Here is a 22,925-nt window from a genome sequence, read left to right as displayed (position 1 = left end):
ATGCTTTGACATAATGCCATGCCAAGCTTTTTACAAGTGACATTTCAGCAGCAGTCGTCACAGGCGAGGAGAAGGCAGGCAGCGCTCTGGAATGTGATGAGGGTAATTATTACAATACACTGGGGGTAATGCTGCCCCCCTCCCTTCCCCTCCCCTAGGTGGGGAATGCTGGCCCTTTAAGAAGGACAGAGAGGGGGAGAAACGTGCGCCTTCTCTCGGGTCTCATCCTCTCTGCCTCAGTGGACATCAGTTTTTTGCATAATGAAATTGTGATTGGCATTGGAGAGCAGTGCAATACCAAATCATAGTCAGACACAGAGGGGGTCAGGGGATGTGAGGCTGCAGGAGACGGGGGGTGAATGGCAAGAGGGGAAGGCAGAGCAGAGAGAGGCAGCAAGCAGAGGATGCAACAGAATTAAGGAATAATTCAGGCAACGCACTGCAACAAGAGGCCGAGCCAAAAGAAGTACAGGCATTAGAAAGATTATTTCAAGACACTGTACGAATATATTAAAAAAATAGATTTTTAATTACGTTTGGACTCCACAAGAAAATCTTTCCACCCAGGGGCATGGCACGTCAGAGATGATCCAGAAGCATGTAAACTTTCCTGGTGAAATGGGCACTAGGGTGCAGCCTGCTGTCATAAGCCACTGGGGGGCTGCCATCAGCGGGCTTAGTCACGTCTGCATAGGAGCATCCAATTCAATAGGATGAGTCTAGACTGAAGCCAGCTCCGGAGGATGAGGGTGTCCCCACACTGAGCGCTGCTGCTTTCGGATAAATGGCTTTTTTTTACACGAGCTGCACTTGAAGATAAATAGAATGTTCAGTCTTATAGGATCGTTGTAGGCTCTTCAGAGTCTGAAGCACCTTGCTTGGAGATTGGCGCTAACCTTCCAAAGCATCTACTTGACTCTCCTCTCTGTCTGCCTCTCAGGCTGCACGATGACACACAAACATTTGTTCGCCACTAGTTTGGAACTTACTACTGTTAAGGTGATGTTATAGGCATGCGTCAGATTTTTTTCTTTAGCTCTGTGTTGGGTTTGCATAAGGTTATGCCAAGACGATCATCAGATGTCTGTTTAGTTGGAGGTGCTTCGTTCTGAATCTTGTAACACCGGCTGTTACAGAAGAGCCCAGGCTTAGGAGGACACAGGCTGTCCCTTCAGCACCACTCCAGGTCATCACGTTCTCAGAGGCTGTGGAGAAGCTGCCCATTCAGAACCACGCTGGGTCCTTAGCAGGACTGGAGAGGCAGAGAACTAGCTGAGTCCTTAGCCAATTTCAAATGCTGATAAAAAGCTATCCCTTTAGATCCACGAGTCGCATGAAGCTTAGAACTGGAGCAGTCCTTTCTGAACCACAAATGACAGATCTTAGGGTAGGAGGTGTCCCCTCGGCACCACTGAGGCTACTCAGTTTAGAATAGGAGCTGTATCTTCAGCACCACAGATGATGCTCGGTTCAGTGTAGGAGCACCATGGAGGATACTCAGCTTAGAATAGGAGCTGTCCCTTCAGCACCACGGAGGATACTCAGCTTAGAATAGGAGAGTAGCTGTCCCTTTAGCACCACGAACGATATTTAGCTTGAAGTAGGAACTGTCCCTTCAGCACCACGGGTGATACTTAGCTTAGAGTAGGAACTGTCCCTTCAGCACCACGGATGGTACCTGGTTCAGTGTATGAGCTGTACTTTCAGCACCACGGATGATGCTTAGCTTAGAGTAGTAACTGTCCTTACAACACCACGGATGATCCTCAGCTGATAGTAGGAGAACGGGAGCTGTTTCTTCAGCGGCACCCTCACTGTCTCATTGAACACTGTGATCTGGCATCCACGTTTATGCTGACCACCAGAGAATTTTAAACTTTTCTGACTTTCAATGGTTGCTTATTAAGGGTAGCGTTTTGAGAAACACACTCCAGCCTGCCATACAAGTAGCCAAGACAATTAAATTGACTTTGTCAAGGTCACGGAAAGTTGGCTTCCGGATACCTTTCAGAGAGTCTTTTTTTTTTTTTTGGAGATGTCTTTTAAGCATGCTATTGATCTAAAATCATACTTCCGAGTATAGGGCGGGATTTTAACTTTACTTCTATACTTGAAGTATAGCATCTGGAGCCTCCCACGGGAGTGTTGGATGACCACCAGGTTCCTCTATATATAGGAGCCATTCTACCATGACCAAGTATGAGGATGTGTGATAGAGGTGTTCAGATGCTCATCACCACTGTGGGAGCCTTTGCAGCTTTTAGTTTGATGACCATTGCAGTAGGGACGGATTACTGGCTTTACTCCCGAGGGGTCTGCAAGGCTAAGTCCACCAATGACAATGAAACCGGTAAGAAGAACGAAGAGGTGATGACTCACTCAGGGTTGTGGAGAACCTGCTGCCTCGAAGGTATGTCATCTCCTACACAAGCACCTGACATCTGTGACCTTTGCACTGTATAGTCTGCTATAAACTTGCTGTCATTTCTCAGTGAGGTTTCTCACTAGATGTTCTGGGATTCCAGCTTTCGTAGATCTCCTAGGAAATTCTGGTACATGTAGTGCTTAATACCAACTGCTTGTGTCTACATATCTCTGATAGCATAAAACATCAATTTTCTATTAACCTGAATATGGTTTAAAACTCTTGCATTGCCATGGTTACAGTAAACTGCTATTTGATTGCCTTGGGTGGAAGGGGAGGGGGGTCAAGGGGTTGCCACCAATTAAATATAACATCTGCTATGGCTTTTTATATGTCTAAATGTTTATGGAAACACCTGTGTGATTTACCTGGCAGTACTTTCAGCGTTAAAGCGATTACATTTTCTAAGGAAATTGTTATACCTCTGCATTCTTTCATCTGGGGTATTTATGCATTCACAGCATCGCTTGCTGTGCACATCAGGCATCTCTAGCACTGAAATTTGATATGAATAGTTTCAATAAGTTTATTTTTTTTTACGTACCAACTTCACAGTTCGTAATATGAATCCTTTCACTCTGATGCACTTTAACAAATCATGGTTGCTTACTACATCCAATTAATTTGTACTGAAAAAAATAAATAAATGTAATACTACAAAATATTGTAGCTGATGTCATGCCTGAATGGAACTCCAAATGAAAAAGAAATGTAAAAATTGCTAAGTATTTTAGTAAGTCTAAAGCTTAATAAAATGACAGAAAGTAACTACCAGTCCCATCACAATTATGGTGTCCCTCTAGCTAAGCCTTTTGGCATGCTCATTGCAAATCTTGACCCACAGGAAGCCTTCTTCTGTCCAACTGCTGTGGTTGCATTAAAGTTGAAACATATCATATCAGAGCCTTTTACAGGGAAAAAATACTATAATAAGTGCTAACCTTCACTTATGAGAATTAGCAAAGCAATATATTGATTGTGAGATGCAATTCTCAGCAGCATGTATATGCACTCTGTCTGCCTGATAGGTCATATAGTTCCACAAGATCTGGAAATCCTCAGGTTGATCCTTCTTAATTTTCATGCATTACCAGGCAAGACTGAGTATGGAGGATACCAGCAGTAATATCTCTCAGAGGTCTTGTATCTGCTTGTTCTCTTATTCCCACCCCAGGAATTATACCCCTTTGATTCCCATCTCCTGATATATTTTGCATTATCTGGAATAGGTCGATTGAAGTAGAGCCCTCACCAATATAGTCCATAAGGGATAAGAGAAACCTGTGCTGATTCAACATGTCAGCATACATAGAATATATGAGATATCACGTGGAGGGATTAACCCTTGAAGATCCCTAGCTCCTTCTGACTGACTGAAGCTACAGAGCTCTCCTTCCAGAACTCAGTGCCTCAAAACTATTTCCCCTTATTATCTGCCATCATCACTTAACCCCAACCCCCTCGCCACCCTCAGCTCTCTTTCACTTGGATCTAAAGCCTCCATATGACAATAAATCACTTCTGTTTCTATGTTGATTTTTTTTCTCAGTGTGGGATATTTTCTAATATTAGAGAATTGCTATGGAGTTTTGACTAACTGAAAGGGTTAACTGCTTCAAAAAAAAGCATGTCCAACTAAGCAGTAGACGTCTGTAGTGAACAGACTTGAGCACCTTAGTAGTTGCCAATTCAAACAGTACTGTTAATTCGCATAAAGAAACTTGTCTGCATGGACTGTGATTTTTTTCTTTTAATTGGATGCTAGATGTATTGGTTTGCAAGTGGAGGCCCGGCATTGATCCCCACTACGTGTGACTGCCAGAAACACATTAGTGTACAAAAGTCATTCATGTTTTTTAGCATATCTGTAGTAGCCATCCAGGACTTGAATGTAACTATTGCTAGATATTTGATATTGGCCATTTTCTGGAATGCTACAATTGATGTATTCTGTGGTGCAAGTATGTACATGCCCTGGGGAATTCTGGGACCTGAAAGCCAGATATGATGAGCTGCAAATGCCAGGATAACCTTTGAACTTGAACGTAAATGTTGTGGAGCTGCACCTCCTATTCCTAGGAACTAACTCTTCTCCAGCTGCAGAGAAGCGAAAGGCCACAATATGTTCTAGAAGTCTTACAGCTATGAAGAAACTAAAAATCCCAGCATGCCTGCCAAGTTATTCATATTTTTCAGCATTTTTTAAAATTATTTTTTATTTATGCTGTATAACGCCAACATCATATGGAGTGCTTTACACAGTACAAAATAAATATTGGGGAACAGTATACTTGAGATGTTGAATACACTGTACGATCATGATGTCTAGCAATACAAATACATACATAGTTGATGTGTGGTTTGAGATATCACACAAATTGGTACATGTTCATTTGGTAAATTACAGCAAAATAAGAAACAACAACAAGTGGATGAGGAAGTGAATCTCCAATGCTACCGATAGCAATGTATAGGCTTGTCTGAAAAGGTGTGTTTTTAATAATCCAATTCCGATTCGAACATTTGTACAGCGCTTTTATCCTGTCGGACTCAAAGTGCTCAAGAGCTGCAGCCACTGGAATGCACTCAAGAGGCCACCCGGCACTGTTAGGGAGTCTTGCCTTGAACTCCTTACTGAATAGGTACTGACCTCCCTAGCCAGAATTCGAACCCTGGTCTCCCATGTCAAAGCCAAGGCAGAGCCCTTAAACAGTACACTATCCAGCCACTGTTATGCTATGTTTATAGCATGTTGGAAGATTTCCAGGCTCAGAGCATGATGATCAGGCTGTGGGAGGGGATTCCAATCCAGAGAAGAGGGGCTGCTCGTGAGAAGTCCTGGATGTGAGAGTGAGAGGAGTCGACCAAGCTAGAGGACAAAAGGGTCTCCTGGGAGGTTGGGTGGGGAGTTATCTGGATATTAATGAGGAAATGTATGGAAGTGACAGCTTGTGTAAAGCTTTGTATAATAGCGTGAGGAGTTTAAACTGCAACCTTTGAGTAATTGGTGATCAATAGAAAAATTGGCAGAGAGGGGCTGCCTCAGAGGAATAGGAGGAGAGGTAGATGAGATGGGCAGATGAGTTTAGTAGGAATGGAGAGATGCCAGTCAGCTTTTTGGTAGACCACAGAGTAGGGTGCTGCAGACAGTAGTCAAGACGGGATATGATTAGAGTGTGGACAGGCATTGTTTTTGCCTCCTGTGAAATGAAGAGACAAATTCTGGAAATGTTTTTGAGATGGAAGTAACAGGAGGTACTTTATGTGTTAATATGGGGTGCAAATGAGAGAACAGAGTCCAGAATTACCCCCAGACAGCAAGCTTTAGTAGTTATTCAGGATTGTGCCCATACATGGTACAATTTTATCATTTTTTTTTCGATTAGATCATTCTGTTCGATTATTGTGTTAGATCGACCATAAAGATTTTTCCAACATTTCCGATCGGATTTTTGCTGAAAAAACGTGATAATCGTTCATTTTTCTTGCTCGAATAAAAAAGATTCTTTTTGACTTACATTCAATTTGATCATTTTAATTGAATAAACAGGAAAATCAAACATTTTTATTGTACCGTGTATGGGCACCATACGTGTAACTAATGCTAGATTTTTTAATATTGACAATTTTATAAAATGCTAAAATTCATGCAGGGGCGTCACTAGAGGGGAGCAGCCTCTGCTATCAAAGTGGGTGCCCAGAGCTGTGGGGCCCCCATTTACTAACCTTCCCTTCCTCCGATACAAGGGGCTATACTTCAGATCAGGTGTTTATGGGTGTGAAGATCAGGATGGCCACCCCTTGTGATATGGGCCCCAAGACCGAAAGGAGCATCAAGGGGTGGCAAGGGAACATTCAGGGGGCCACATCAAGGTTTCACTGGGGGAGGGGCCCAAGTGTTGTAGTTGCATCACTGGATTCATGTCTTTTCTTCTGTTGTATAAGTATGTACATGCCCTGGGGTATTCTGGGACCTGAAAACCAGATATGGTGAGCAGCAAATCTCAGGATAACCTTTGAACTTGAACGTAAATGTTGTAGAGCGGCACTTCCCATCTATCCTGGGAACTAACTCTTCTCCAGCTGCAGAGAAGCAAAAAGCCACAATTTGCTCTAGAAGTCTTACAGCTATGGAGAAACTAGAACTCCCAGTATGACTACATCATTTCTCCAGTTGTGGAAGAACTGCAAAATAATTCTATCCAATATATACCAGGAGTTTGTAGAACTTCTACAAATCCTAGAAGCCAATCCAGCAGCTGTGGGGAAACATGTCCCAGAGTACCCTCATTGCCTGTCCTTCAGTTCCAGAGGAACTACAAGTCCTAGTATCTCCTGAAACACTATCCTACCGTCCACTTCTGTTGCAAATAAAAGTATCTACATAGTCTAGCGTTTTTGTGACTGTACCAGATTTAAGGGCTGCAGGAGATGTAAAAACAAATTCTGAGCAATGTAATCAATGAAAAGTTACATTCTAGGCAATGAAGATGCTCAGAGGTGATGACAGGCCCTACTGTGCCTCAACAGTGTGATTTGTTACAAAACGGTCTGAACTTATTATGTGCAATCAAACATTAGTGGCCTTCTTCAATAGTCTATTTGCTACAAATTCAGCATTCTCTGACACCCAAGCATCTAGGCAGGTGGGAGCTTATTCTGCTTGCCCGCCCATTAGATCTACAAGCTCTGGGCAGAAATACAGTGTAAGTGGCCACATATTGCATTAAAGCCTACATGTACTGCATTGCACTGAGACTTCTCAATAGCATTAAAGCTGTAGATATTAAAGTGAACTGACTACCAATTAAAAAAAAAAATTAACCTTCCCATAAAGAAAGTTCTAAACTGATACTGCGTTAGGGAGCTGCAGGTTGAGGGCAGAACCATTACTTACCTATGGGCTGCTGCTTCTCTGGTTCCTACATTGCCATCTTTGCTTCACACTGGCCGCAACAATTGCAGTTTGGATTTCCTGGCAGTGTTTTGAGCATGCGCACTGAAATGTATTGCGAAAGATGTAGTCCGTAAATGTGAGTATGTTCTTTCTAACTACGTCTCTTGGCGTGCATTGCGGCCACACTCATCCCAACACACTGCAAGCACTCTGAACATTGCATAAACTTACTATTGAAGTGCAAATTTCTGCATTTAGATGCCCCATAAAGTCGCAACCTGTAACACACCACTGTGAATGTAGTCTTACTTTTGCAGTGTTATGAAGGAACCAGGTGCACTGAATGTGCTTAATAAATGTATCTGTTTGTCTGAAAAGGAGGTGTGGGTGGATGTTTGTGCCTTAGGGCCCTTTTACACTTAATGCTTTGGTATGCATTAGTATGCGTTGCTATGCGTTTTTTTTCTCCATAGCAGTGCATTGTGCAAGTGCAGTGCATTTTTTCAATGTATAGTGGGAAAGAACACTGGATTGCATATCAGTTGTCCTTTCAGTTACACCTGACAGCAGCTGATTAAAGAGAAACCATAACCAAGAATTAAACTTCATCCCAATCAGTAGCTGATACCCCCTTTTACATGAGAAATCTATTTTTTTCACAAACAGATCATAAGGGGGCTCTGTATGGCTGATATTGTGTTGAAACCCTCCCACGGGAAATTGTGAGGACCCTGGTCCTGGCGGTTTCCTGTCTGTGAACCTCGTTGCATTTTGAGAAATAGCGGTTTACAGCTGTTTCCAACTGCCAAAAAAGCAAGCAGCCGCTACTTCCACTGACATCACTTGCCAGCAGTAAAAATGACACCATGTGATGAATGTCAGAATGTAAATTTAGGGAGAGGAAAGATTTTACAATTGGCAAACACTGACTAAATCATTTATACATAATTATTGTAAAAATGAAGCGCTTTTTTATTACATTATTTTCACTGGAGTGCCTCTTTAAGTGTTAAAGGATCCTAAAGGTGGCCAATAATGGTACAATTTGCTGAATGATCCTTTACGAACAATTCTTCATATGAACAATCGAAAAGTATTGTTTGGGACCACTAATGGACAACACTCTCCCATCCAATCTGATCAGATTGACAGGATCGATCCAAAATTAGGATCGATGTTATTACTTGGATTGGATCAGTTAGGAGATTTTTTTTCCATTAGTGGTCACAAATGATAATTTCCAATCGTTCATATGAAGAATCGTTCGTAAACAATCGTTCAGCAAATTGTATCGTTGGTGGCCACCTTTAGGGTCTATTTCCACTAACATATTACATTTCCCATATGTTTTTCTCTATGCAAATTTCCACATTTTTATGTGAATTTTAATGCAACATTTTGTATGTGTCTGACAATCATCACATGGGAAACGGTTGGGTGGTGCAGAAATCTGCAGCATGCAGTGCATATTTTTTTCTGCTTAGCACTGCGTTTGAAAATAAATTTGCATTCAATGGAAATTACTCCATTGACATGCATTGGTTTCAGTTTTTAATGCGAATAATTGCATTGCAATTCCGCTCTTAGTGTAAATGGGCCCTTATGGTTTAGTGAGAGATAATATGAAGTCTCCTTCATATTATCTCTCACTAAACCATAAGTTTGACACAGGGCTACACAGGCCTTAGTTCTCCATACTTAAAGTGGACCTGTAATCAGGATAAAAACAAAAAGGTTAGATACTTATCTCTGTAGGAGAAAATCTGTGGATGGTCTCCCAATGCCCCTGTTCCTGGGCTGGGACCATCTTCATAATTTTCGACTTAAATAACAAATATTGCTCAGGTCCATGCTCACCTCCTCTTCCAGTGCTGCTGCACTGTACAGCTTTATTCTCCATGCACAAGTGGCTCAGTTTTACTGCGCAGGTGCAAACGCCATGGTGCCTGCTCAATGTGGCCGCACTCATATTTGGAGTGCATGCATGAGAAGATGAAGAGGGTCCCGGCTGACGACAGAGGGGTCATGGAGGATCAGGAAAGGCTCTGGAGTATCCAGAGGTTTCTCTCTACTGTAGTTTCCGACTTTTTTCCTTCCTAAATACAGGTGTAATTTAAAGTGCCTATACACTATGCAATTTTCCCCCATAGATCACTGTGTTTAATCTGCTGAAGACCAATGCCCCAACATGGCCATCAACTTGCGATTACAGATCGGACAAGACAGAAAATATATGGTCGAAGGGGGCAGAGCGGGAGCAGACTCCCTTCTGTGTCCTTCCATCATATCCTATACTCGTAACTCAGCAGTGTTTCAGGAGTATGCACATGCTGCCGGGTGCATTTGGGAGAGGACAGAAGGACACAGGAGGGAGCACGCCGGCTGGGCAGGTGAGTGAGTATCAACAATATTTTGAAAGCGCTATTGTGGCGATACTAATCCAGGTTAAAAACATATAATAACATATGATAAAAAACAGTGAAGACAAAAGCAGTTATTAAGAGAACAGTTTTCACTGCTCAGTGTGCTAAATGAAATATTGTCCTTTGTCACAGGTGCGCTTCCATGTCAGCCGCGGCAGACTGTCAGCAAAATTTTCCAATGTACAAGATAGCGCTCAACTGTGTTCTGTTTCCACCACCATACACCCCGTGTGGGATTGAACTCACCCAGCGAGTTTGACCACTATTAGACTGGTCAATAAGCGCCCAGCAATGTGCGACTCCAGCACTTTGGGGTTGCCAACTCCTCTTAGAACACGGTATCCTTAATGATGTATGTTGGTTGATGCGTACCTCATATAAAGAAGAAAGCTTCCATAGCGTAATTCAGTTACAAAACGTAAAATTTTATTAAAAAGTTACACTCACAATCTCGTTGCGGTTAATTGGGCACAGAGTTTGAAACGGGCTCTCCCCCGTTGCCTCCCGGGTAGGCTAGAAGGTGTAGTCCCGCTCTCGCCGCTGCTACCACATCACCGTTACTTCCTGGACGTCCGGCAAGCTCCACCCTACGCGTTTCGTCACTCCGAGTGACTCATCAGGGGCGTGGTTAGCTTGCCGACGTCAGTTCTTATACTCGTCGCTCCCCGCCTTCCGCTTTGGCTCAGTATGGGCCTTGCGGACATCACTTCCGTGCGCTCCACCGCACGGAAGTGCACCGCAACAAGCAAAGCTTTATTGGAAAAAACATTACTTCACTTCAACATCTAATGTTGAATGAAACCATCATTGGTGTTAATTTAAAACCGGAAAAATGAACATTAAAAAATTAAAAAATTAAAGAATTAAAACGTGTCATTGGGATTCACACAGGACATTGGGATGTGTGGATTGGGATATGGGTGGTTATATGCAAATGGGGGCCGTTCCGCCACACATCCCTAGCCAATCCCAAGAGGCATCAGGATATTCCCTGTACACACCATCTAGTGGATCTTATTCACATTGCAATTGACTACCAGCATTAATTCCACACAATACATCAGTATCAATCCTATACATTATTAATCAGCTATTAGCAATGTAACAATTTAAGTCAATATCTATATTCAACCCCCTAGGTTTCAGGGTACTCATTTTGTATATCCAACGGGTCTCCATTTGGGAAATCATCCTGATTCTATTACACCCCCTCCATGAATACCTAGCTTTCTCCACACCACAGAACTTTAGACAGCTAGGGTCCTGGTTGGGACACTGTCTAAAGTGATCTGACACACTGTGACCCACAAAACCCCTCCTAATATTACCTATATGCTCCCCAATTCGCTCCTTCAGGGCCCTTTTCGTCCTCCCGATATATTGCAAATTGCAGTCACACCAAATCAAATATACAACTCCTTTTGAGTTGCATGTGATATTTTGTTTAATTTTAAATGTGGCACCATTATAAGTGGACGTGACCTCCTGACATCGAACAGGGCGAATCTCTCTACACCCTATACAGTCTCTACAGTGAAAGAAACCATTTTGTTGCCAAAAGGGGGTTACCTCTATCGGTGGATTCACACAACTAGGTGCCAGTATATTTTTCAAATTCCTGGCCCTTCTGTATATGAATTTTGGGTGAGCTGGTAGTACTCCCCCCAGGGCCGGATCTGCTTTGAGTATCGGCCAGTGTTTTGTTATAATTCTTTCCACCTGTCTAAACTGGGTGGAAAAATTAGTTATAAATGGAATGTTGTTTGTTTCTCTAATGTTAGATCTAGATACATCATCCAATAGAGTTTCTCTGTTAATCCTGCCCACTTCCATAATCTGTCTTTGGGTGTTTGTTTCGTCATACCCCTTGTCTACAAATCTGTTGAGTAATGTATGTGACTGGGAAATATAGTCCTCCATCTGCGTACAGTTTCTCCTCAGGCGTATAAACTGGCCTTTTGGTATCGCCTTAAGCCAGTTTGGGTGATGGCAACTTTTGGTGGACAGGTACCCATTCCTGTCTGTGGGTTTGAAGTAAGTAGAGGTAGTGAGTGTGGCTCCCACTCTCCGGATGTTTAAATCCAGGAAGTGTATCTCACCCTCACTCGCCTCCATAGTTAGCTCAATGTTCAGGTCATTCAAATTCAGACCTTCAAAGAAGACCACCAGCTCATCCACTGTTCCCCTCCACAACACAAACAGGTCATCTATGAACCTTCGCCAAACGTGCAAGCGTTCGTCATTTCCTTCCCCTATAACATCCTTTTCCCATCTCCCCATGAAGAGGTTTGCCAGAGAGGGGGCAAACCCCGCCCCCATGGCACATCCTCTTATCTGTAAATAGAATTCGCCCTTGTGCCAGAAGTAATTCCGCGTAAGTGCAAATTCTAATAGTTGCATGATGAACTGGATTTGTTTAGGTTGCATAGTAGGTTCCTTTTCCAAATAGAACTTTACTGCCTCCATCCCAGCCCCATGGGGAATATTCGTGTACAGCGACGTAACGTCCGCTGTCACCAATATATCACCCTGTTTAGCATCCACCTCTTTGAGAATCTGCAGCATGTGTTTAGTATCCTTGACCACCTGGGGGAGGCCCACCACCAGCGGTTGTAGGAAATGATCCAGATACTGGCCCACCCTATGAGAGAGTGAGCCTATACCGCTAATGATGGGCCTCCCAGGCGGCTTATCCAATCGCTTATGTATCTTCGGCACCTGGTATATAATTGGAGTCCTGGGCGCCGTTGGCATGAGGAACTCAAACTCCTTATCATCCAATATTCCCTCTTTCAGCCCATCTTTGAGTATCAATTTTAATTCATCAGAAAACACTTTACACGGATTTCCGTTAAGTTTTTTATATGTGGTTGTGTCATTCACCAACCTCTCCAGTTCCTCCATGTATTGGACCTTACTTAGAACCACCACCCCCCCTCCTTTATCTGCTGGTCTCACAACGAGTTGTTTCTCCTCCAGCATTTCTTTGGCCAGGTTAGTTACCCCTTTCGTTTTTTGTGGTTGTAAGAGCTCCAGTTCACCCTCAACCATTTTTTTGAAGACTTCAACACAGTTCAAACTAGAGCCGTGCTGTGGGTTAAAAAGAGATCTATTTTTCATTCCTGTGTGCTGGTATTGATTTATTGGGTTGATTCTATTGGTGGGGCCCTCTTTGTTAATAAAGTATTTCTTAATATTAAGTACCCTAGCATATTTTTGTAGATCTATATAGGTGTTAAATTTGTCTAGTGGCTGTTTTGGGGCGTGTTTTAAACCCTTGTCTAGTAGTCGGAGTTCAGCTTGATTTAAAGGGGATCCACTTAGGTTATAGATGCCTTGCCCTATCTCTCTCTTCTTCTCTTGAATACGCCTCCCCCCTCGTATTCCCCGTCTGTTCTTCTTTTGTGACCTCCCGGAGTCGGTGGCTCCGGTGGGTCGTATTCTACTCTGTTCACTGTTTTGTTCCACGGGGGTCTGCGATGTATTGGGCCCTGCTCTAAAAAAGGTTGGTAGCCAGGTTCCTGTCTAAGGGGGTCATATCTATTATAGGTAGGTATATTAAATGGCCTCCTCTGATAGTTTAATCTGGAGGGGTTTTCCTGATGCTCACCTTTCCTAGCATCATGTTGGTTCCCCATGTTAACTGGTGGGTGTCTATTACTTCTAGGCCTGGCTCCATAGAATTGGGGTGTTGACCCACCCTCAGGTCGATACAGCGGTCTCTTAGGGACAGCCCCTCCCTTCGGTGGGGCCGTTGGGGCCATTGGTGGGGGCTTCGGGGTTGTGGCATTAGTTGGTTTACTCTGCCATCTATAGGCTCTTTTTAATTTATACGCATTCCAATCAAAAGTGAATTGCTTCTTTTTCTTAATAATAATATCTCGTTCGTGTTTAATCAATGTCTCACATGTCCTCTCTGATAGGGTTTTATACAGGGGGTCCTCTTTGTGCATGGCTAACGTGGTTTTTATGCCACTAATGTCTCTCCCAATTCGTTCCAATCTTTTGGTCTTTCTCTTCCTCAACAACTCCACAAATCCAATCCCACATCCTTCAAAAAATTCTCCCCATTCCTTGTCATTTTCCTCATCCTCTTCCCCATCATCTGGGAGCACGTCCCACCTCAATTTCTGTGGTACTATTCCCTGAGAGATATATTTATTTAGAGTTGTGACGTCCCACCATGTAACCTGCTCCTTAAGCATGGCCTGTTCCAAATTCCTAAATTTTTCCTCTATGTCCTTTTTCGTATCTTCATGATTGTCATCATCTACCTTGAAAATCACTTCTACGTCTACTTTGTGATTATCTCTATATTCAAACACATCCATACCACAAAGCTGCTGTATCAAGTACCAAGTAAAAATCAACAATATTTTGAAAGCGCTATTGCGGCGATACTAATCCAGGTTAAAAACATATAATAACATATGATAAAAAACAGTGAAGACAAAAGCAGTTATTAAGAGAACAGTTTTCACTGCTCAGTGTGCTAAATGAAATATTGTCCTTTGTCACAGGTGCGCTTCCATGTCAGCCGCGGCAGACTGTCAGCAAAATTTTCCAATGTACAAGATAGCGCTCAACTGTGTTCTGTTTCCACCACCATACACCCCGTGTGGGATTGAACTCACCCAGCGAGTTTGACCACTATTAGACTGGTCAATAAGCGCCCAGCAATGTGCGACTCCAGCACTTTGGGGTTGCCAACTCCTCTTAGAACACGGTATCCTTAATGATGTATGTTGGTTGATGCGTACCTCATATAAAGAAGAAAGCTTCCATAGCGTAATTCAGTTACAAAACGTAAAATTTTATTAAAAAGTTACACTCACAATCTCGTCGCGGTTAATTGGGCACAGAGTTTGAAACGGGCTCTCCCCCGTTGCCTCCCGGGTAGGCTAGAAGGTGTAGTCCCGCTCTCGCCGCTGCTACCACATCACCGTTACTTCCTGGACGTCCGGCAAGCTCCACCCTACGCGTTTCGTCACTCCGAGTGACTCATCAGGGGCGTGGTTAGCTTGCCGACGTCAGTTCTTATACTCGTCGCTCCCCGCCTTCCGCTTTGGCTCAGTATGGGCCTTGCGGACATCACTTCCGTGCGCTCCACCGCACGGAAGTGCACCGCAACAAGCAAAGCTTTATTGGAAAAAACATTACTTCACTTCAACATCTAATGTTGAATGAAACCATCATTGGTGTTAATTTAAAACCGGAAAAATGAACATTAAAAAATTAAAAAATTAAAGAATTAAAACGTGTCATTGGGATTCACACAGGACATTGGGATGTGTGGATTGGGATATGGGTGGTTATATGCAAATGGGGGCCGTTCCGCCACACATCCCTAGCCAATCCCAAGAGGCATCAGGATATTCCCTGTACACACCATCTAGTGGATCTTATTCACATTGCAATTGACTACCAGCATTAATTCCACACAATACATCAGTATCAATCCTATACATTATTAATCAGCTATTAGCAATGTAACAATTTAAGTCAATATCTATATTCAACCCCCTAGGTTTCAGGGTACTCATTTTGTATATCCAACGGGTCTCCATTTGGGAAATCATCCTGATTCTATTACACCCCCTCCATGAATACCTAGCTTTCTCCACACCACAGAACTTTAGACAGCTAGGGTCCTGGTTGGGACACTGTCTAAAGTGATCTGACACACTGTGACCCACAAAACCCCTCCTAATATTACCTATATGCTCCCCAATTCGCTCCTTCAGGGCCCTTTTCGTCCTCCCGATATATTGCAAATTGCAGTCACACCAAATCAAATATACAACTCCTTTTGAGTTGCATGTGATATTTTGTTTAATTTTAAATGTGGCACCATTATAAGTGGACGTGACCTCCTGACATCGAACAGGGCGAATCTCTCTACACCCTATACAGTCTCTACAGTGAAAGAAACCATTTTGTTGCCAAAAGGGGGTTACCTCTATCGGTGGATTCACACAACTAGGTGCCAGTATATTTTTCAAATTCCTGGCCCTTCTGTATATGAATTTTGGGTGAGCTGGTAGTACTCCCCCCAGGGCCGGATCTGCTTTGTGTATCGGCCAGTGTTTTGTTATAATTCTTTCCACCTGTCTAAACTGGGTGGAAAAATTAGTTATAAATGGAATGTTGTTTGTTTCTCTAATGTTAGATCTAGATACATCATCCAATAGAGTTTCTCTGTTAATCCTGCCCACTTCCATAATCTGTCTTTGGGTGTTTGTTTCGTCATACCCCTTGTCTACAAATCTGTTGAGTAATGTATGTGACTGGGAAATATAGTCCTCCATCTGCGTACAGTTTCTCCTCAGGCGTATAAACTGGCCTTTTGGTATCGCCTTAAGCCAGTTTGGGTGATGGCAACTTTTGGTGGACAGGTACCCATTCCTGTCTGTGGGTTTGAAGTAAGTAGAGGTAGTGAGTGTGGCTCCCACTCTCCGGATGTTTAAATCCAGGAAGTGTATCTCACCCTCACTCGCCTCCATAGTTAGCTCAATGTTCAGGTCATTCAAATTCAGACCTTCAAAGAAGACCACCAGCTCATCCACTGTTCCCCTCCACAACACAAACAGGTCATCTATGAATTAACACCAATGATGGTTTCATTCAACATTAGATGTTGAAGTGAAGTAATGTTTTTTCCAATAAAGCTTTGCTTGTTGCGGTGCACTTCCGTGCGGTGGAGCGCACGGAAGTGATGTCCGCAAGGCCCATACTGAGCCAAAGCGGAAGGCGGGGAGCGACGAGTATAAGAACTGACGTCGGCAAGCTAACCACGCCCCTGATGAGTCACTCGGAGTGACGAAACGCGTAGGGTGGAGCTTGCCGGACGTCCAGGAAGTAACGGTGATGTGGTAGCAGCGGCGAGAGCGGGACTACACCTTCTAGCCTACCCGGGAGGCAACGGGGGAGAGCCCGTTTCAAACTCTGTGCCCAATTAACCGCGACGAGATTGTGAGTGTAACTTTTTAATAAAATTTTACGTTTTGTAACTGAATTACGCTATGGAAGCTTTCTTCTTTATATGAGGTACGCATCAACCAACATACATCATTAAGGATACCGTGTTCTAAGAGGAGTTGGCAACCCCAAAGTGCTGGAGTCGCACATTGCTGGGCGCTTATTGACCAGTCTAATAGTGGTCAAACTCGCTGGGTGAGTTCAATCCCACACGGGGTGTATGGTGGTGGAAACAGAACACAGTTGAGCGCTATCTTGTACATTGGAAAATTTTGCTGACAGTCTGCCGCGGCTGACATGGAAGCGCACCTGTGACAAAGGACAATATTTCATTTAGCACACTGAGCAGTGAAAACTGTTCTCTTAATAACTGCTTTTGTCTTCACTGTTTTTTATCATATGTTATTATATGTTTTTAACCTGGATTAGTATCGCCGCAATAGCGCTTTCAAAATATTGTTGATTTTTACTTGGTACTTGATACAGCAGCTTTGTGGTATGGATGTGTTTGAATATAGAGATAATCACAAAGTAGACGTAGAAGTGATTTTCAAGGTAGATGATGACAATCATGAAGATACGAAAAAGGACATAGAGGAAAAATTTAGGAATTTGGAACAGGCCATGCTTAAGGAGCAGGTTACATGGTGGGACGTCACAACTCTAAATAAATATATCTCTCAGGGAATAGTACCACAGAAATTGAGGTGGGACGTGCTCCCAGATGATGGGGAAGAGGATGAGGAAAATGACAAGGAATGGGGAGAATTTTTTGAAGGATGTGGGATTGGATTTGTGGAGTTGTTGAGGAAGAGAAAGACCAAAAGATTGGAACGAATTGGGAGAGACATTAGTGGCATAAAAACCACGTTAGCCATGCACAAAGAGGACCCCCTGTATAAAACCCTATCAGAGAGGACATGTGAGACATTGATTAAACACGAACGAGATATTATTATTAAGAAAAAGAAGCAATTCACTTTTGATTGGAATGCGTATACATTAAAAAGAGCCTATAGATGGCAGAGTAAACCAACTAATGCCACAACCCCGAAGCCCCCACCAATGGCCCCAACGGCCCCACCGAAGGGAGGGGCTGTCCCTAAGAGACCGCTGTATCGACCTGAGGGTGGGTCAACACCCCAATTCTATGGAGCCAGGCCTAGAAGTAATAGACACCCACCAGTTAACATGGGGAACCAACATGATGCTAGGAAAGGTGAGCATCAGGAAAACCCCTCCAGATTAAACTATCAGAGGAGGCCATTTAATATACCTACCTATAATAGATATGACCCCCTTAGACAGGAACCTGGCTACCAACCTTTTTTAGAGCAGGGCCCAATACATCGCAGACCCCCGTGGAACAAAACAGTGAACAGAGTAGAATACGACCCACCGGAGCCACCGACTCCGGGAGGTCACAAAAGAAGAACAGACGGGGAATACGAGGGGGGAGGCGTATTCAAGAGAAGAAGAGAGAGATAGGGCAAGGCATCTATAACCTAAGTGGATCCCCTTTAAATCAAGCTGAACTCCGACTACTAGACAAGGGTTTAAAACACGCCCCAAAACAGCCACTAGACAAATTTAACACCTATATAGATCTACAAAAATATGCTAGGGTACTTAATATTAAGAAATACTTTATTAACAAAGAGGGCCCCACCAATAGAATCAACCCAATAAATCAATACCAGCACACAGGAATGAAAAATAGATCTCTTTTTAACCCACAGCACGGCTCTAGTTTGAACTGTGTTGAAGTCTTCAAAAAAATGGTTGAGGGTGAACTGGAGCTCTTACAACCACAAAAAACGAAAGGGGTAACTAACCTGGCCAAAGAAATGCTGGAGGAGAAACAACTCGTTGTGAGACCAGCAGATAAAGGAGGGGGGGTGGTGGTTCTAAGTAAGGTCCAATACATGGAGGAACTGGAGAGGTTGGTGAATGACACAACCACATATAAAAAACTTAACGGAAATCCGTGTAAAGTGTTTTCTGATGAATTAAAATTGATACTCAAAGATGGGCTGAAAGAGGGAATATTGGATGATAAGGAGTTTGAGTTCCTCATGCCAACGGCGCCCAGGACTCCAATTATATACCAGGTGCCGAAGATACATAAGCGATTGGATAAGCCGCCTGGGAGGCCCATCATTAGCGGTATAGGCTCACTCTCTCATAGGGTGGGCCAGTATCTGGATCATTTCCTACAACCGCTGGTGGTGGGCCTCCCCCAGGTGGTCAAGGATACTAAACACATGCTGCAGATTCTCAAAGAGGTGGATGCTAAACAGGGTGATATATTGGTGACAGCGGACGTTACGTCGCTGTACACGAATATTCCCCATGGGGCTGGGATGGAGGCAGTAAAGTTCTATTTGGAAAAGGAACCTACTATGCAACCTAAACAAATCCAGTTCATCATGCAACTATTAGAATTTGCACTTACGCGGAATTACTTCTGGCACAAGGGCGAATTCTATTTACAGATAAGAGGATGTGCCATGGGGGCGGGGTTTGCCCCCTCTCTGGCAAACCTCTTCATGGGGAGATGGGAAAAGGATGTTATAGGGGAAGGAAATGACGAACGCTTGCACGTTTGGCGAAGGTTCATAGATGACCTGTTTGTGTTGTGGAGGGGAACAGTGGATGAGCTGGTGGTCTTCTTTGAAGGTCTGAATTTGAATGACCTGAACATTGAGCTAACTATGGAGGCGAGTGAGGGTGAGATACACTTCCTGGATTTAAACATCCGGAGAGTGGGAGCCACACTCACTACCTCTACTTACTTCAAACCCACAGACAGGAATGGGTACCTGTCCACCAAAAGTTGCCATCACCCAAACTGGCTTAAGGCGATACCAAAAGGCCAGTTTATACGCCTGAGGAGAAACTGTACGCAGATGGAGGACTATATTTCCCAGTCACATACATTACTCAACAGATTTGTAGACAAGGGGTATGACGAAACAAACACCCAAAGACAGATTATGGAAGTGGGCAGGATTAACAGAGAAACTCTATTGGATGATGTATCTAGATCTAACATTAGAGAAACAAACAACATTCCATTTATAACTAATTTTTCCACCCAGTTTAGACAGGTGGAAAGAATTATAACAAAACACTGGCCGATACTCAAAGCAGATCCGGCCCTGGGGGGAGTACTACCAGCTCACCCAAAATTCATATACAGAAGGGCCAGGAATTTGAAAAATATACTGGCACCTAGTTGTGTGAATCCACCGATAGAGGTAACCCCCTTTTGGCAACAAAATGGTTTCTTTCACTGTAGAGACTGTATAGGGTGTAGAGAGATTCGCCCTGTTCGATGTCAGGAGGTCACGTCCACTTATAATGGTGCCACATTTAAAATTAAACAAAATATCACATGCAACTCAAAAGGAGTTGTATATTTGATTTGGTGTGACTGCAATTTGCAATATATCGGGAGGACGAAAAGGGCCCTGAAGGAGCGAATTGGGGAGCATATAGGTAATATTAGGAGGGGTTTTGTGGGTCACAGTGTGTCAGATCACTTTAGACAGTGTCCCAACCAGGACCCTAGCTGTCTAAAGTTCTGTGGTGTGGAGAAAGCTAGGTATTCATGGAGGGGGTGTAATAGAATCAGGATGATTTCCCAAATGGAGACCCGTTGGATATACAAAATGAGTACCCTGAAACCTAGGGGGTTGAATATAGATATTGACTTAAATTGTTACATTGCTAATAGCTGATTAATAATGTATAGGATTGATACTGATGTATTGTGTGGAATTAATGCTGGTAGTCAATTGCAATGTGAATAAGATCCACTAGATGGTGTGTACAGGGAATATCCTGATGCCTCTTGGGATTGGCTAGGGATGTGTGGCGGAACGGCCCCCATTTGCATATAACCACCCATATCCCAATCCACACATCCCAATGTCCTGTGTGAATCCCAATGACACGTTTTAATTCTTTAATTTTTTAATGTTCATTTTTCCGGTTTTAAATTAACACCAATGATGGTTTCATTCAACATTAGATGTTGAAGTGAAGTAATGTTTTTTCCAATAAAGCTTTGCTTGTTGCGATGCACTTCCGTGCGGTGGAGCGCACAGAAGTGATGTCCGCAAGGCCCATACTGAGCCAAAGCGGAAGGCGGGGAGCGACGAGTATAAGAACTGACGTCGGCAAGCTAACCACGCCCCTGATGAGTCACTCGGAGTGACGAAACGCGTAGGGTGGAGCTTGCCGGACGTCCAGGAAGTAACGGTGATGTGGTAGCAGCGGCGAGAGCGGGACTACACCTTCTAGCCTACCCGGGAGGCAACGGGGGAGAGCCCGTTTCAAACTCTGTGCCCAATTAACCGCAACGAGATTGTGAGTGTAACTTTTTAATAAAATTTTACGTTTTGTAACTGAATTACGCTATGGAAGCTTTCTTCTTTATATGAGGTACGCATCAACCAACATACATCATTAAGGATACCGTGTTCTAAGAGGAGTTGGCAACCCCAAAGTGCTGGAGTCGCACATTGCTGGGCGCTTATTGACCAGTCTAATAGTGGTCAAACTCGCTGGGTGAGTTCAATCCCACACGGGGTGTATGGTGGTGGAAACAGAACACAGTTGAGCGCTATCTTGTACATTGGAAAAAAAGGTGAGTGAGTATGCTCCGCTGCCACTAATACTCTGCAGGGGCCTCAGGGGAGCAGTATTAGCTGAGGGACCATCACCAGCTTTTAATGTTTTGCTGAAATCAATTCAAAATGTATTAATAGTATGTTTATGAGTTCTCACATTATTATCTTATGTATTATATCTATAACGTTATTTCATTTAGTTTTTGTGGATTCTTGCCTTGTGCAGGTTTTGCCTTGAAAAAGGGGCCCTGTGTGGTCCTGAAACATTGGCTTTATTAATGGTTTCTATGAAGCGAAGTGCCCGCTTTCCCTTTTGACTGTATATGACGGGAGGCATCATCCTCCTCATAGCTATTATTTTAACTGTGATAACTTGTAGAATACATTTAAGGGGGGTTTTAGGGTTGAGGCCTATGTCTTGTGAATTATTTTTAGTGGCAAACTGGTCAAAAGCAAAAATATATATATATTTATTCATGTATTCTGTACCAAAATAAATGCTTGTAAAAAGAAAAAAAAGTGACAGAATTCAAAATATACTATATCAATTGTTACCCCAGGGCTTATAATTATTGCTAGGGTACACTGACTAAATTATAATATTGTAAAAAAAAATGTGTGTGTGTGTGTGTGTGTGCGTGCGTGCGTGCGTGCGTGCGTGTAATTTTATCCATTACGTTATTTTCAGTACAGTTCCCCTTTAAGGCTATGTATCATTATAGCATTTGGTGAAAGTTAGAGTTACATATCACAAAGGGGTATTAGCACTGGGGAAGATCAGGGTTACATATCTGGAAGGGGAACTAGCACTGGGGGAGTTTAGAATTAGGTCTCAGAATGTAAATCAGCAGTAGGGAGATCGGTTAGATTTAGGAACTTGACGATTTTCACAAACCCTGAGAAAAAGACCATTGCAAAACCAAAAAAGGAATGACTGTAACGTGGCTGATACATTGCTTATTTGTAGCCTGTGAACAAAGTACAACAAATCCAGACATACTCTTTGAAGACAGATACAAACCTTCTGTGCATTATGTGAAATACAGAGATATCTATACAGTCTGTATGTCTGACACACAGAAATACTAGTCTAGGCTAGTCTAGTCTAGTTATATAATGATGTAGCAGAATTTGTCAACTACTCTGTGACTGGTTAGAAAGAATACACAATGACATATAGTATGGGGACCAGTATACTGTATATTTTTTATGAAAGCACAGTGGCCATTTGGTTAGCCCCTTGGCCTTGCAGAACTTGAGGCTAAGGTTCAGTATCTGCATGAGGTTTGTAATTTTCTTGCCTTGATTGTATACAGTTTCTCTGGATGCTCCAGTTTCAATTCCCCATCTTAAAAAACGTTGGCACATTAATTGTCTCTCCCCTCCCCCCCCCAAAAAAAATGACCCTTGATAGTGGTAGGGACTTGGATCTTGTTGCCCCACAGAGGGACTGTTAGTAACAGGGCCATTGCAAGCTATGGTGCCATAGGCAATACACTCACAACTCCACTCCCTCCCCCCACTAGGTCCCCGCACTAATATATTGAAACCATCCATTGTTTTAC

General features: G+C 43.2%; 1 protein-coding gene across 1 annotated transcript in view; it reads left to right on the top strand.

Annotated features, from left to right (window-relative positions):
- The first annotated feature begins 339 nt into the window (after positions 1–339).
- The window catches only part of CACNG3 (calcium voltage-gated channel auxiliary subunit gamma 3), a 265,516-nt gene continuing 242,930 nt past the window's right edge, over positions 340–22,925 (top strand). Inside the window, exon 1 of the mRNA XM_068244282.1 lies at positions 340–2,410. Within this exon, the coding sequence (XP_068100383.1) occupies positions 2,200–2,410 (211 nt within the window). The 5' untranslated portion in view covers positions 340–2,199. The remainder of the gene's footprint in view (positions 2,411–22,925) is intronic.

The sequence above is a fragment of the Hyperolius riggenbachi genome, chromosome 7 (genome assembly GCF_040937935.1).
Source record: "Hyperolius riggenbachi isolate aHypRig1 chromosome 7, aHypRig1.pri, whole genome shotgun sequence".
In the NCBI taxonomy this organism is placed as follows: Eukaryota; Metazoa; Chordata; class Amphibia; order Anura; family Hyperoliidae; genus Hyperolius; species Hyperolius riggenbachi.
The sequence above is the reverse complement of the archived record's forward strand: the minus strand, read 5'-3'. Positions and strand labels throughout refer to the sequence as shown.